The 17,191-nt window shown below is 42.0% G+C and overlaps 1 protein-coding gene across 2 annotated transcripts in view; it reads right to left on the minus strand.

The window, feature by feature from the left end:
* IGF2BP3 (insulin like growth factor 2 mRNA binding protein 3) overlaps window positions 1-17,191 on the minus strand; it is a 109,845-nt gene that overhangs the window by 61,120 nt on the left and 31,534 nt on the right. For both annotated transcript variants that reach the window (XM_070424430.1, XM_070424429.1), the window contains exon 3: window positions 8,743-8,791. In XM_070424430.1, coding sequence (XP_070280531.1) covers window positions 8,743-8,791 — 49 coding nt within the window. The remainder of the gene's footprint in view (window positions 1-8,742; window positions 8,792-17,191) is intronic.

Consider the following 17,191-nt stretch of genomic DNA (forward strand, 5'->3'; position numbering starts at 1 on the left):
AAAGGGTCCCAGGCTGGAGAGGGTGCAGGCCGAGCTTAGGGTCCTCCCCCGCCCCCCGTGCATGAATTTCATGCACTGGGCCTCTAGTATGTATGTGTGTGTGTGTATTTTTTTTTAAATGAGTTCATTCTAATGGCCCCTAACCCAATATAACTGCTGTCCTAATAAAAAGGAGACATTCAGACATGCACATACAGAATGCCACATGAAGATTGGAGTAACACTGCCACATGCCAAGCACTGTCAGAAGAGAGTGACCTTGAATAGATCCTCCCTCACGGCCCTCAGAAAGAACCACATGCATCAACACCTTGCTATCAGACTTCAAGCCTCCAGGACTGTGAGATAAAAAGTTCCTGTTGGCGCTGGTCGGTGGTTCAGTTGGTTAGAGGGTCATCCTGATACGCCACAGTTGCAGTTCCATCCCTGGTCAAGGCACATGCAAGAATCAACCAATGGCCCTGGCTGGTGTGCTCAGTGGTTTGAGTGTCGGCCTGCACACCAAAGGGTCTCGGGTCCGATTCTCAGTCAAGGCCACATACCTGGGTTGCAGGTTCAATCCTCAAACCCAGTCAGGGCTCAGGTGAGAGGCAACCAATCAATGTGTCTCTCTCACATCAATGTTTCTCTCTTTCTCAAATTAATTTTTTAAATAAAGTTCGTCATGTAAGCCACCCACTTTGTGGTATTTTGTTATAGTAGCCCAAGCAAACTGATACAGAGATGTTATCTTTTAGACATACACACTGAAGTATTTACTAAATAAGTAATATGTCTAGGGTTTGCCTCAAAATCATCTGGCAAAAGGTAAAGAGGGTAGTTATAAACAAGACTGCCTGACCACATATTAACAATGGTTGAAACTCTGTCATTATATTAGCCCATTTTGTTTAAGCTTTAGATTTTTATAATAGGTTTACTAATAAAGGGAGTGAAAACCATGAAAGGACCATCTCAAAAGAACTATGGAGTATAGGACAGGAGTCCAGGCATCTCAGTGCCAGAGCGCGGTGAACACGGGGAGGTGGCAGCTCGGGAGCAGAACACTTGCCTCGTCTACCACTCAGATGCAGGCCAGAGGGAAACGCTGGTGTTCCCCCACACCTTTCGGCAGGTCATTTCTAATGAGGCAAAGTCTCACCCATCCCAGAGCAATGATACAGAAAGAACTCTATTGACCATAGTTCTCTAAAAGGGAGAGTTTACCAAAAACTTCCCCAAATAATCTGTCCAAGTCCATTCATCACTCATAACCACACAGTTCCTCCAGACCTGGGAAAGATCCAGTTTCTACTGGGTTCACTGTCAAACTTTTCAATGGCATGTTGAAAGCAAATAAATGATAATTACAAGAAATAAGAAATAGGAACTGCCTTTGGCCGGGGGGGGGGGGGGGGGGGGGCGGGGGGGGGCAGAGTTTTCGGTTTGAGTAACCTGAGTAAGAACAGAAACTGTACCACTTTCCAGCTGCATGACCCTGGACAAGTTATTTCACCTTTCTGTACCTCAGTTGCCTCATCTGTAAAGTGGGGACATGGGACTGTTGTAAAGATAAAATGGGTTAATCCAGCACCTACCACATAAGTGCTTACTAAATGTCAGCAATTTACGGGCCAGTGCTCAGTCAGGCCCTGGTGAAGACAGTCACCTATCTGCACCAATTATCTCCTTAAATTGCCTGTTACATTCCTTCAAAATTATGTGGTCAACTGTTTGCTCAAATTCATTGATGTCACAGTGATTTTCAGAGTCCCGAAACACCTCCCCTGAGGATTCCTGGGAGCCAGACAGGGAACCACTAGGCCAGATGCTATCCTACCTTTGAATAGCTCTGCCTTTATCTATCTCCACACACCAGGCTTCAGCCATACCGTCTCCTTTGAAGAAAAAAGTTCGAAAAGCACCCACCCAAAACACCCTACTTATCAGCCACCGCTTTTATTTCCAGCTCCAAGATGTCCTATTGCAGAAGGCAACCTTTAAATGGGTTATTTCTAATATTCAACATCAATGCCTCTGGTGACTTCTTGTTCAGGTCGTGGTTAATGTCAACCCCGCTGTCCCTAACGATGTCTTTTTCTGTGGGGCCGAGTTAAAGTGCCTCGTATTGTTAGCTTTACATTGTCATTTATACTCAACCGCTCTGGTCTCACCCAACTTCTGTTCGGCAGTAATTCACATACTCATCCTGGGCCAAACAGCATCTGACCAGAGTGTCCAACAGAAACCGGCATGGGGAAGACGAAAATGTGACAGCTCCTTCCCTTACAGACGTCGACATCCACGAAAGACTTCACCTAACAGATTCCACAGCCCTTGCCTACATCTCTTGAACTGGAAGTCATTGCGCCTCTCCCTAAAGTTCAAGACAGTCTTCTCATTCTCAGCACACGTTCATTCACCCCGTGTTACTAGGAGGGCAATCCTTGACTCTTCTATACTAACTCTGTTATTGTCTTGTCTTCCCCCAGACTAGCTCGCATGGCATCCTACCTTCTTGCTTCCTTCCTTCTTTCTTTCTATTTTTATTTTTTTTTTATTAAATTTTTATTGTTCAGATTACATTTGTTCCTCTTCCCCCCCCCCATAACTCCCCTCCTTCCAGTTCCCGCCCCACCCTCCGCCCTCACTCCCCACCCACTGTCCTCATCCATAGGTGCACGATTTTTGTCCAGTCTCTTCCCGAATCTCCCATTCCCCTTACCCCCCCAAGAATAGTCAGTCCATTCCCTTTCTATGTCCCTGATTCATTATAATCATCAGTTCATTCTGTACATCAGATTATTTATTCACTTGATTCTTAGATTCACTTGTTGATAGATGCATGTTTGTTGTTCACAATTTGTATCTTTACCTTTTTCTTCTTCCTCTTCTTAAAGGATACCTTTCAGTATTTCGTATAATACTGGTTTAGTGGTGATGAACTCCTTTAGCTTTTCCTTGTCTGTGAAGCTCTTTATCTGACCTTCAGTTCTGAATGATAGCTTTGCTGGATAAAGTAATCTTGGTTGTAGGTTCTTGGTATTCAGCACTTTGAATATTTCTTGCCATTCCCTTCTGGCCTGCAAAGTTTCTGTTGAGAAATCAGCTGACAGTCGTATGGGTATTCCCTTGTAGGTAATTGAGTCTCTTTCTCTTGCTGCTTTTAAGATTCTCTCTTTGTCTTTTGCTCTTGGCATTTTAATTATGATGTGTCTTGGTGTGGTCCTCTTTGGATTCCTTTTGTTTGGGGTTCTCTGCGCTTCTTGGACCTGTAAGTCCATTTCTTTCTCCAGGTGGGGGAAGTTTTCTGCCATTATTTCTTGAAATAGGTTTTCAATATCTTGCTGTCTTTCATCTTCTGGCACCCCTATTATTCTGATGTTGGTACGCTTGAAACTGTCCCAGAGGCTCCTTACACTATCTTCACACTTTCGGATTCTTTTTTCATTTTGCTTTTCCAGTTGGGTGTTTTTTGTCAAATCTTTGGTTTGATTCTTGTGCTCCTCTGGTCTGCTATTGGGTATAATATTCTTTATTTCAGTCCGTGTATGCTTACTTTCTAATTTCTTTATCGTAGCATCGAGGGTCTCAGTTTTTGTGAGGCTCTGCACAAGTTTATAGCAAGCCCTCAAAATTGCGATTCTTAGCTCCATATCCTCCATTTCTGTCATGTTTTTTTGTCTCCGCATCTTTTATGCTTTCTTGGTGCACCCCCTTGTGGTCTCTGTGCGCAGTCTTGTTCTAGCCAAGCCTTAATTGTTGTAGTTAACACTGGAGGGATTTGACCACCAGGCCGACTGGCTGTTGGAATCAGCTGTGTGGAAAACTTCAGTCCTCTGGGGAGGCGCTAGTCCAGCCTTTGCCTGAGGCGATCGGCAAATGGCTCTGCACAGGGCCTGGGCGGGACGGGCTCAACAGGGCGGGGGGAGGGAGCAGCTATGGCTGCTCTCAGTCCGTCTCCAGGGGCTCTGCCTCTCTGTCCCCACAACCGCTGCAAACCTCGGAGGGACCGTAGCCAGACAGTCCCGCTTCTCCCGTTTGAGTCTGGGTCCCTAGAGACTCGCCCGGATCTGTAGCCCAGAGTCTGAGACTCCCTCCTGATTGAAAACGACAACCGCGCCCTCAGCCACCAGCCCGCTTTGCGCGCGCACCGCAGCACCACCGTACCTTTAAATTTTCCACACTGCGCCTCCTCTGGGCCTCGTAATGCTGTTGTTTTTCCTTCTAGTTGAAGAGTCTCTCCTCAGCCAGCCTTCCTGTGGTTCTGGGTGATGTCCGTTCCGTCTTTTAGTTGTATTTTTAAAGTGGTTGTTCGAGGCAGCAAACTCCGGTGTTTACCTATGCCGCCATCTTGGTTTCTCCTCCGCCGAGAATATATCTTTCTTTCTAAATAAAAACTCGTTTGGTTTCCCTTCTGCCAAAGCCTCTCTTAATGACGCTGCTATTTCTACTTCCTGGTGCTGCCAGGGAGCTCCCCGATCATTGATCTCTCTTACTATATTCAGAGCACATATGGAAAGAAAATAATAGGCTTCACTGAGATGTTACCAGCTTTAAGAAGCTGTTGTTAATCTTTGGGAAATTTCTGACCTCATTAAGCTTTCTTCTAAGTGTAATGTAGATCATATCCTCTCTCCATTATAAGTACTTGCCTCATCCCACAAGAAAACAGCCATTTTCTCAGATTTCCACCTTATTTATTTGAATGCCTCTTTAGTATGTTCTGAAATGTGGGCATCTTTCTAAAGCTTTAGCCCTTCTTCCAAAGACGGGACATGCCAGACCTGAATGTAACTGACAGGAGGTTCTGGGCTCCTCCCTACCACCTCTCACCATTAATGTGACCCTCCTCACCAGCAAGCGACAAAGGAATAACCTTCCTGTCATCATGAAGGAAGGCAAGGGTTTCCTAACATTCCCTACACCCTAGAAAGCCAACGTCTCCAAACGTGACTAGGAGCGGGGCTCAAACCACCAGGCGAACCCCTAAATGAAGTGTTCTGTTAGGGCAATCCTTCGGCCTTACAAAAGAAGAGCCTTTTAAGATTTCCTTCAGATCTAGTTACTTCCAAAAACTGCTTCAAGCTCACATAAAAGCACTAAGGAAAACCTCTAAAAGAAATCATTAAGGTACCTCTGCTCTGAGAAAAACAAAAACCAAAAACCACTATTTTATGCTGCAATTCCCAACTTGTAGCCGTGGTGTTTTATTTTTAGTATACTAGTTACTCGCCTTCCACGTCAAGAACCAGAGACCACCTTAGCTGGGTTGGCTCAGTGGATAGAGCGCCGGCGCCTGGATTAAACAGTCCCAGGTTCTATTCCAGGGGATGTACCTGGGCTACAGGTTCAATCTCTAGCCCTGGTCAGGATGGATGTGGGAGGCAACCAATCGATGTGTCTCTCTCACACAGACGCTTCTCTCTCTCAGTCTCTCCCCGTCTCTTCCACTCTCTCTAAAAATCAATGGGAAAATATCCTCGGGTGAGGATTAACAACAACAAAAAAGAACCAGAGACCAACTCATGAATGTCAGAAGCCTGGATGCAACTGGAGGACGCTTTAGTTCTGAAGAACCAACGCCCCTACGCCGCCCTCCTCCCCTGAGCTTAACCCAGAAGGCAGCTTCCGTTCCTGTAGTCAGTCACCCCAGACCACACACGTGGCCGAAACTGTCCGACATGCAGAAACCTCCGGGAGTCTCCTCCCAAGACACTCATCTTCCCAGCGCCCCTCTCCAGAGAAACTGGATCTCCAGGCCTCGAGGTAAAGCCAACACACATTCTCAACTTTCCACCAGGATTGTGAGTCTGAAGTTTGTACTCCTCGTAAGCGTTTGTCAGACCACACAGTCAAATCTTTGCCTCAGAAAATGTAGCAGCTCCAGGCATGAGCACATCCGGGCCCTGCCAGCTTGCAGAGCCTCCCAATGCGGACGACCGGCTCCGAGGCTCAGACTGTTGGACACGCAGTCATCGCTCCAGAGACACCATCCGACCTTGACCGCCTGACCCCACCATGAGAGCTGGCTGGCCCTTCGCTCTGACACTTCATGTACGTAACTAACGGCACTCACATGTCTCTCAGAGAGGGTGCCCCTTTCAACATTTGTGAGTGCTTACTAGGAATTTTGATTATTTGGATGAGAGAGCAGGACTCAGATAGTAAGATTAGGGAAAAGCTCCCTCAAAGAAGTCCTTTCCAGCCCGACGTGGCTCAGTGGTCGAGCGATAACCTAAGAACCAGGAGGTCACGGTTCGATTCCCGGTCAGGATGAAAGTGAATCCAGTCAAACCTCTATTTTTTAGAGGATTACACCTCAGTCTATGTAGTTCCTATTGCATCAAATCAGGAGGCACATAATGTACAGTCTTTCTGCTTTCAGCGATTCTAAGAGTAATCAGTGGATGTGAAGTCTATTCTCTCTAATATTAAGGAGTCTGGACCTATTAGTGCAAAATCACCACTGTCGAAAATAAGGCCTTGGCACGAAACAGCCAGCACCCCCAGTGTGTACAGGTAAAAGTGATACAAAGTGACTCGTCTCAAAAAGGAAATAACAGATGGTGTTCATTCGCATCTTCAAGGAAAGGAAACCTCACACCACCTTATCCTACATTAAATTTTTTTTTTTTTCGTGGTTAATCCTAACCCTAGGATATTTTTTTCCATAGATTTTTTTTTTTTTTTTTTTTTTTTTTTTTTTAGAGAGAGAGTGGAAGGACGGCGGGGGGTAGGGGGGAGAGAGAGAGAAACATTGATGTGATAGAAACACATGGATTGGTTGCCTCCCAAACACCCCCCCACACACCGGGACTGGGATTGAACCTACAATCTAGATCCCTGCACATGCCTATGCTCTAACCATTGAGCGATGCCAGCCAGGGCAACCCCTCAGTAAATTTTGTTGTTGATCAATATTTCAAACAATCACTTAAAAAATTTTAAAGAGGTAAAAGTCAAGAGTTTCAAAGTCTAGTTCCAAATTTTTTACCATTCAGTATGTGTTCTTACTCAGTTATTTGTGTGCCCTTATTTGCCCATCTGAAAATGGAAATGTCACCAACTTGACCATACCTAAAGCAGCGGTCGCCAACCTTTCAGACCTCACGGACCACCAGTGGTCCACGGGCCACCAGTTGGCGACCGCTGCCTTAAAGAACTATGGATGAAGGGAAAATAAAATATAAAAGTCAGATATGGCAGCCCTGACCAGGTAGCTCAGCGTCATCTCAACAGGCCAAGGTTGTGGGTTCAATCCCAAGTCAGGACATATACAAGAATCAACCAATGAATGCATAAAATAAGTGGAACAACAAATTAATATGTGTGTGTTTCTCTCTCAAAATCAATAAATAAAAAATTTTAAAAAGTTAAATATGGCAAATAAAGATTTAGTCTCATGAATGAGGTTAAATTTTATCCAAAATAAGAATTTAGTAAACTACAAGCTTGAAAAACCACCAAAAGTACAATAAACTAAATGCTTGAGAAGCTACTGCAATCTAAATTTGAAGAGATACTATGAAAGAATTAAAACGAAATTGCCACTTGCCTGTATCTGATATACTACTATACTAATAATTCACTTGCTTAAAATTGGCTGCAACAATTTGACTATTTCATTGAAAGCTACCATACACAAGCAGAAAAATCATATTTAACATGGATCATGTTGAAACAAAGCAATCAAACCACAACACTTGATTTGGGGACGCATCCTCCAAGCTATTCAATTCCTCAAATAAGTGTTCATCTAAAACAGGAAAATGCATTGAGCTTAACCTTATTTTTACTGTTTCCATCTACAAAAGTATACTTTTTATGCATTATATAACTTGAAAAACACTCAAGCATATACCAAAGAACTAACTCCTCCTATAAAGATTAAACTCAATGCATAATATTGTTCTGGGTATAAATGCTGTATAAAATATTCTGAGCACAAATGAGTTGTTACCAATCGGGACCCTGGAAAATCAGACTTCTGACCAACTTCCCTCAACTCACCACCAAAGAAACCTTTTAACCATACTTTGCATTTTGATGAAGGTTCTGGTTTAGTGACTCATCAACTGTCATTTTAGAAGACAAACATGAAACTTACAAAGCTAGTTACTCTTGATTTTTATATTAAAAATACACAAGAGCTAAGCAACTTCCCTTACACTGCCTCTCCAAGTTAGGTTTTAAGAACTTTCAGGTTCCATCATCTGGAAGAGTCAACAGATATTTTCTTTTATCTCTTCAACCACTGGTATTTCAAATTCTCACCATAACATCATTCTTATGCTTTGAAAATTGCTGACACAGACAAATCAATTGTGCTAAATATTTAGTTTGTGTTATGCCCGGCCACTACAGTGCCACCATCTGAGCAAAAGGAAGCAGAGTAACATTTTAAAGTAAAGCCTCAGTAGCAGGTATTTTTCTTTTAAAACAAATTTGCCAAGGAGGGAACTTCATATTTAAATATGTACAATTGGCAAACTCATCAGAAAGACCTCAAATAAAAAGATTCCGTTGGGATGAGACTGAATGAAGGGGATTACCCAAGAAGCTATTTCAACTTTTTTATAAGTATCTCAAAGAGCAATTTTTAAAAGATACAGAAGAAAAGCCCACACAACAAGACACAAACCGTAAGAGAGAAAAACTGTGTGTTCTAGCACAAGAGGTGGAGGAAGGAGAAAAACCTTTGGAAAAACCAACAACGGGCTTAGATATTAAAATCTTAATTTTAAATATAGAAATTCTTACCTCCCACTGTAAGTGAGGCGGGATATTTCGTATCTGAAGTTTCCGAATCCTGCAGAAGAATTAAAAAAAAAATTTTTTTTAAAGAACACATATAAAAGCAAAAGACATTAATAGCCAACATGGGTGTTTAAAAATGACTTAAATTATTAATTCTTTATTAACTAAAAACCCATATATAGTAAGAAAATGCAGCCCAAGAAGGAAAAAGGAGTCAAAGTTGGTCACGGGGGGCACACCGAGACCATGTGGAGATCCAGCGCATTAGATTGTTAGGGCTCATTTTTAAAGCCTCTAAAACTGGCAGAGACAATGTTTGAAACACATTTCATCTGACGACTATATTCTAAGTTTAAACCCTTCAGCCTCAAATTAAGCATTGCAGGACGCAAAGCCTTAGAGCAGAATGTTCTTAATGTGAGATTGCAGCCAAGGGGTGCAATTAAAAGACAGAATTCGGGGAACATGGATGAGCGGTGGAGGGTGGCTATATATTTATTTTCACTATCCCCTGAAATTTAGCGCCTCTTTTCAATCATAAATGATAGCATTAAACCACAGTAGAAGTACACTGCTTGTAATTTGACATCAACATAAATCCGTTCTTTATATATTACAGTAAGTTGTTGCAGATCTTTAAATATCATCTACACTCATTACTGTGAAATTTGGACGTGTTGCTAGAACTTGTTACTTATGTTAAGGAGCACATGTTACTATGAGTTTTAACATTTTGCTAACTGTATTTCAAAGTAATCTATTTCCTCATAATCCTATGTATTTTATTTTATGCATTTAAAAACATCCTAAGAGGTCCATACATTTCAGGCTACCAAAGGAGTCCACGGTAGAAAAACATTAAAAAACAAACCCCACCTTAAGTTCAATGCCCACCTATGTAAACATGCATATATAGTATACTACGTATAATAATATCTATTACACACACACACCCACATTCTTTTTTCAACACTGTCAGAGAGGAAGAGGAGGAGAGGGACAATAATCATATGAGATTTTAGCACAGATGCCACACACCAATCATAGCTATTTTTATTAAAAAAAAAAAAAAACCCAGCCGGCGTAGCTCCGTGGTTGAGCTTGGACCTATGAACCAGGAGGTTCAGGGCACATCCGTCGGTAGCGGGCTTGATGGGGATGGGGATAGGGAGTCGTGCAAGAGGCAGCCAATCAGGGATTCTCTCTCATCTATGTCTCTCTCCCTCTCCCTTCCTCTCAGAAATCAATAAAAATATATTTTAAAAAAATAGACTAGCAGTTAGGTTTGACATCTCAAGTGAAATAAATTACTTAACTTCTAGAATTAGAAACATATTAGTTTTCCTTTCCAGGTCAAATAATCCACTTATTTTGAAGTACCACAGTAAAACACCAGATTAGACAAGATTCATAGCCTAGTCTTTTGTCCCTTCTATTCCCCCAAAGCATGAGAACAAATGCTGCCAGAGGTACCGCCTATCCCTTAGGAAACCCTAAAGAATATGTACAGTGGGGCCTTGACTTACAAGTGTCCCGACTAACAAGTTTTTCGAGATACAAGCCGTCTCTCGGCCAATTTTTTGCGTTGAGTTGCGAGCTAAAATTCGGGTTACGAGCCAGCTTCAGATACCCCACCGGTAGTTGGCACAGCAAACGTCACAGTGAACGCCACAACATCAGCCCAGCATCACGTGTCTCACTCGTTCACTTTAAGCAGTTAGCTCTTAGTTGAAGCATCAGTGTTGTGCTCGCATTTGTGCTTGCAGTTATTTTGCAAAACTTTGTTTTTTGGGTGTCCGGAATGGATTAATGGCATTTCAATTCATTGTAATGGTGAAAATTGATTTGACATACAAGTAATTTGAGTTACGAGCTCCATCACAGAACAAATTAAACTCGTAAGTCAAGGCCCCACTGTATATTCTGTTTGTAATCATAAAGTGGATAGTAAGACGCATTCTTACATTATTTTTGAGACAATAAAACAAAGTGCAGTCACCAGGAGCAATATACCAGAGATAGTGAGAGTGTCAATTTAAGAAGAGAAAAAAAGATTTTAACCACCACCCAGTCTCAATTTACATATGACATGCTAGTGTGAGATTTGCCTTTTTTTAAAAAAACTCATCTGCTAATCATAGTAAAAGCTGCAGGATGTGTGCTATAGCTTTGTTTTTGTATAAGGTTTTATATTTTCTACAAAAGCCTTAATACACAGATTTCAAAACTGCTATATATTGCTTTAGTTAGCAGAAAAGTTACTCACATTGTATAAATATTTACCCTGGGTAACCAAGGAAGGAAGAATTACTACAGATATGCAAATACTAATCTGTTTAATCAAACATCTGACCCAGTAAGAATTAGCAGCACAATCTTGAGAAACTAAGCATTTATTACCATTGGACTCATTCTTCTGGTATATACTACCAAAACTTTGTTCCAAAAGTACACATGTAAATGTACATACAGAGTTCTGGTCAACTAGCAGGTAATTATTCATATTATAAGAACAAGTATCCACTTCACAGGACTCCCAATAAACCTTTATATAGAATACTACGTTGTGTATATCATTAACCATGTTTCCCAATGCAATCTTCAAAATGTACATCCAGCATCAACCCGTGCCCTGGAGGTCACCAGTTCGATTCCCAATCAGGGCACGTACCCAGGTTTCAGGCTTGATCCCCAGTGGGTGGGGGTGGGGGGCATGCAGGAGGCAGCCTATCAATGATTCTCTCTCAGCGTTAATGTTTCTATTCCTCTCTCATTCTCCCTTCCTCTCTGAAATCAATAAAAATATATATATTTTAAAAACATTATCATCTGCTTCCCATGTGAGCTTTTAGAGTTGTTTTATCTAGGTTTGATTCCAAATACTTAAGAGTTGGTAGAATTGATATTGGCATTTGTTTCTATTCTATGGTGACCAAAGCACTGAAGTTCAATTTAACTATCAGCAAAATTAAGTTCTACACACCAACGTAGTAGAAATAGCACACACACTCCGTAAGAGCAGGGTGTTGGGCTGTATTCAGAGCCTAGAGCAGTGCTTGGCACCTGGGAGTCACTCACTCAGTAATTATATTAAATTGTGTTATAATATACAGAAGGAAAAGAAAACAGGACTCACAGATCCGCCATCCAGAAACAACTAACATTTCCAATGATTTCCTTAAAAATATAAGGGGAGTGCCCTGGCCAGTGTGACTCAGTTGGGTGAGCAACCTCAGGGCACTGAGGGCTTAGCTTGTCAGGTCGATTCCAGGTCTGGGCACATGCCCAATCCCTGGTCAAGGTGCGTGCAGGAGGCAACAGATCTATGTTTCTCTCTAACATCGGTGTTTCTTTCTTTCTCTCTCTCTCTCTCTCTCTCTCTCTATCTCTATCTCTATCTCCTTCTCTCTCACTCTCTCTTCCTCCTTGCCTCTTGCTCTAAAATCAATTTTAAACAATAAAAATTAAAAATTACAAGGGGGGTGAGAACTACCACACTTAAGTCTGAGAGCAAACACCATAAAAAAATATTTAATTACTGTGTTATTTTAAAAAAGAACCCCAACACAATCTATTTATAAGTTAACCATATAGAATTTAAGGGTTTTCCCCCAGAGAGAAAATTAGGTAAAGTTTGTTTAACATGTGGGCTTGAAATATTAGTTACCATGAAAATTCAATACTAGTTATTTATTAAAAGCAATTTAAATTACAGGATAACGAGCCAACAGAAAAGCTCATGTAGGCTCCAAAGGGCGTCTTCAAGATCTGTAGTCATCAGTGAACTGGTTTAAGTTAACTTCAGAGCAGTTTTCACAGTGACACCACACTCGACAAGCTAATCAAACCGACCACCCTATGCCCATACCAGCTTCCATGATCAAATATGGTCACCAGATCTTCGTTAGCATGCTTACACCTGTACCAGCAAGTCCCACGGCCATGCTGAAGTACACCAGTAAACAGCTATAAAAAATAAGGACCTTTTGGGTTTAAACTTCACTACAACACCATTGTTGCTCCTCAAAAGTAACAAAAATTCCTTGATACCAGATATCCATTCTGTTTACTTCCAACTGCCTATAACTATCTTTTTACAGTTGGTTTGTTCATGTCAAGATCCCGCCAAGAGGCACACGTGTAGAGCTGGTGTCTCTTTAGGTCTACTTGATACAAGAGTTTCCCTTCACTGCTCTCATGCCATTTATTTGGTGGTCCAGGTCATACATCCTGTACAATTATTCATTCTGGATTTTTCCACTGCATCCTCTATCATAATTGTTTTACTATGTTGTATATTTCTTATATCACAAAGCACAAAACATCTATGAACCCACCTCACCAAATAGAGTAAGACAGCTGAAGTTACCCATGCTACTGCCTCCCAGAATGTAACCATCACCCCCAACTTGTCATTCTCATGCCTTTTAAAAATATATATATTTTATTGATTTTAGAGAGGAAGGGAAAGGGAGAGAGAGACAGAAACATCAATGATGAGAGAGAATCATTGATTGGCTGCCTCCTGCACGCCCCACAATGGGGATCGAGCCCACAACCCAGGCATGTGCCCTTGGCCGGAATCGAACCTGGGACCCCCTCAGTCCGCAGGCCGATGCTCCATCCATTGAGCCAAACCAGCTAGGGCTCTCATGCCTTTTATTTCTAAGTATTAGTATCCTTAAAACAACACTAAGTAGACAAAATACTAATATCAGTCCTTAAAGATGACCAAAACTTCACACTAAAAATCTAGTCAGTGTTCAAACAGCCACAATTTATTTTTTTTTTTAAATTGTTTTTACAATTGTTTCTTCAATCAGTATCCAAGGAAGGTCCACACATTATACTTGGTTGATTATGACACTAGTCTCAATCTATACATTTCCCTTTTTTTCTTACCACCTACTTGGAGGTAAAAAATCGCAAATCTATCATTTGTCCTGCCTGGATTTTGCTAATTAAACCCCCATGATGGTGTTTAATATGTTCCTCTGTGCCCCACACAAGCGGTAATTAAATCTGAAGACTCAATTTGGTTTTTGCTGCTGCTGTTTGGTTAAGAGAGTCAATAATACGTCACAGGGGGAGTGTCGTACTCCATGAGGAGATCATGGGGAGATCCATTTATCTCTGGTTGCCTTCCTAAAATGTTGCAATCCCTAATGATCACTGCCTAAACCAGTGATGGCGAGCCTATGACACGCGTGTCAGAGGTGACACATGAACTCATTTTTTTGGTTGATTTTTCTTTGTTAAATGGCATTTAAATATATAAAATAAATATCAAAAATATAAATCTTTGTTTTACTATGGTTGCAAATATAAAAAAATTTCTATATGTGACACGGCACCAGAGTTAAGTTAGGGTTTTTCAAAATGCTGACACGCTGAGCTCAAAAGGTTCGCCATCACTAGCCTAAACACATTATTCCATTCAAAGCTGAAAAGTGGTGTCTTCTGTGATTAGGCTGAAGTTCTTCCATAAAGAACAACCTCCTTGCCAAAACCGGTTTGGCTCAGTGGATAGAGCGTCGGCTTGCGGACTGAAAGGTCCCAGGTTCGATTCCAGTCAAGGGCATGTACCTGGGTTGCGGGCACATCTCCAGTAGGAGATGTGCAGGAGGCAGCTGATCGATGTTTCTCTCTCATCGTTGTTTCTAACTCTCTATCTCTCTCCCTTCCTCTCTGTAAAAAATCAATAAAATATATTTAAAAAAAAAAAAAAAAAAAAGAACAACCTCCCTTATCAAATACTTGGACACCCGGGAGCACAGTACGTACAGTGAAGGCACGTACTGGGTTCCTCCACCTCTGCAGCTGTTTTGTGCCCCCTCTCCCACACCCTCACACACTCACCTCTGATTTCACCAGCACACACTGAAGCTGTCTGCCTCCTTCCCCCTAAGCATCCATCTTTCCTTTTTACCTCAGGGCTTCTCCAAAGTGTCAGAAGAGTTCATGAGCAGCCAGCCCAGAAGCACCTGAGAGTTGAAACCCTTAAAACAACCTGCAATTTACAGGCTGGGGGGTGGGAGCCAGTAGATAAATGCCCAGGCTACCAGCAGGGAGGCATTCTGCACTTTTCTCTAAGGCCCCACCCATTTCCTTGTGGCCAATCAGTCAAGTAACCTTCATTGGCTTTTCCTCATTCCCCTTTTCACTTTCCCTATTCCTCACTTTTGCTCTTGGAAATCATCTCCAAAATAAATCAGCTTCATGCAAGTCCTCATCTCAATCTCTTCTTTCAAGAGCTCAAAGACATCATTATTGTCAAAATTTTCAGTTGGTGCTCTGGCATTGTGCAAAGCTGACCAAATGTTTATTTTTTTCAGAATCATTATAAATTCATGGATTCATAGAGATTCTGTATGTATCAATCCATTGCATTCATTCTTTCTGAAGCTCAAACTGCCCTGTCTTTGTCAGTGGAAACCTCTTCACGTTGGTTTCTGCATCTTTTGGCATGACTATAGTAAGCTCTGGGAGCTCTACTGCTTTCTGTTCTGACTTGATAAATCCAGGTTCAACTTGTACACTTCCTGCCCCCATCTGCAATCAGCCTTGGTCCCCCTCACTTTTTTTTTTATTTCAGAGAGAGAAAGGGAGAGGGAGAGAGGGATAGAAACATCAATGATGAGAGGGAATCATTGATCGGCTGCCTCCTGCAGGCCCCCCTACTGGGGATTGAGCCCACAACCAGGCATATGCCCTGACAGGGAATCAAACCGTGACCTCCTAATTCATGGGTCGATACTCAACCACAGAACCACACAGGCCAGGCGCAATGGTCCCTTTTAAATCAGAAATAATACATAGAGACACAATCTGGTCACTAAGGTGCCCACTGTTGTTGGGTTGGTCATTGCTCTGAGATCAGAGCTAGAAAATATACATTATGTTTGAAAGAGAAATAAACCATGTGTTCATAACGATATTTCCAATTCACATTTTAGATTCCTAGTTCTTTGCCAAAAGTCTTTGGTAGTTGCATCTTTTCTTCTACTGTAAAGTTTGACAACAGTTTAAACAAGAATATAAACAAGAAATGCTTTATGTGTCCCCCCAAAAATGTGTCCTATTGCAGCCCTAGCCCCCTATGATGGTATTAAGAGGCAGGGCCTTTGGGAAATAGGTAGGCTTAGTTGAGGTCATGAGGGTAGAGCCCCCATAATGGGATTACTGTCTTTTTAAGAAGAGAAACCAGGCTCTCTTCACTGGCACCCAGAGGAAAAAGCCATGTGTGTCTACAGCCCAGAATGCATCTGTCCACAAGTCTCACCAAGCAACCAACCAATCTGTCTTCACCTTGATCTTGGACCTCCCAGGCTCTAGAATTATAAGAAATAAATGCCTACTGCTTAAGCCACCCAGTCCGTGGTATTTTGTTATAGCAGCCCAAACCGCCCAAGACAATATCTATTATCTCATTTAACCCTTGCAGTCAGCATTTTATAGACAGGAATCAAAAGCAGAAGTTTAACTTGTCCAAGTACACACTGCTAATGTGTGGCAGGGTCGGAATCTATATCTGGGCATTCTGGCTCCAGAGTCTGTCCTCTTCACTTCACTCACTATATTCAGTCTTACTGATTCCACTTGTAATCCAACCAATAATGTAACCTTGTCAAGTAACTCCAGAAAAATAACAGGTTGCATGTTAAACCCAAAAGGTCAAGGGCATGCTAATCCTAAAACAAAATCTTCCCATTACCCCACAGCTTACATCAATCAATAATTTATATACCAAGATTCAATGCTGACAATAAATGGAGAAGGTTGCATATTAATACTAAGAAGGAAGGCAACTATACTGAAAACTAAGCTAATTCAAGTATTTGGTGACCAGTGAGTCTATTCAACAGGCAAAGTTCCCTGAAGGTAAAATTATTTCTATCTTATTCACCGCTGTATATTCAGGTGCTGAAATTGCCTGGCTCATAGCACCTGAGCAATAACTCAACATTGTTACACAAGGAATCAAGGAAGAAAAGTCTCCTTAAACATTACAGTTCTTGCCAAAACCGGTTTGGCTCAGTGGATAGAACGTCGGCCTGCGGACTGAAGGGTCCCAGGTTCGATTCCAGTCAAGGGCATGTACCTGGGTTGCGGGCACCTCCCCAGTGGGAGATGTGCAGGAGGCAGCTGATCGATGTTTCTCTCTCATCGATGTTTCTAGCTCTCTATCTCTCTCCCTTCCTCTCTGTAAAAAATCAATAAAATATATTTTTTAAAAAAAACATTACAGTTCTAAGTAGGCATCCCCCAGCTCCCAGGTCTCCATGGGAAGAACATCCATGTGTTATTTAGTCCCCTTAACTAAAACAGAGGTGCATTTATCTTTCAAAGCTGTGCACCTTTTTGCCAAAACCGGTTTGGCTCAGTGGATAGAGCGTCTGCCTGCGGACTCAAGGGTCCCGGGTTCGATTCTGGTCAAGGGCATGTACCTGGG

The sequence above is a fragment of the Myotis yumanensis genome, unplaced genomic scaffold, assembly GCF_028538775.1.
Source record: "Myotis yumanensis isolate MYYU_CA2020_CCGP unplaced genomic scaffold, mMyoYum1.0.hap1 SCAF_9, whole genome shotgun sequence".
NCBI classification, from domain to species: Eukaryota; Metazoa; Chordata; class Mammalia; order Chiroptera; family Vespertilionidae; genus Myotis; species Myotis yumanensis.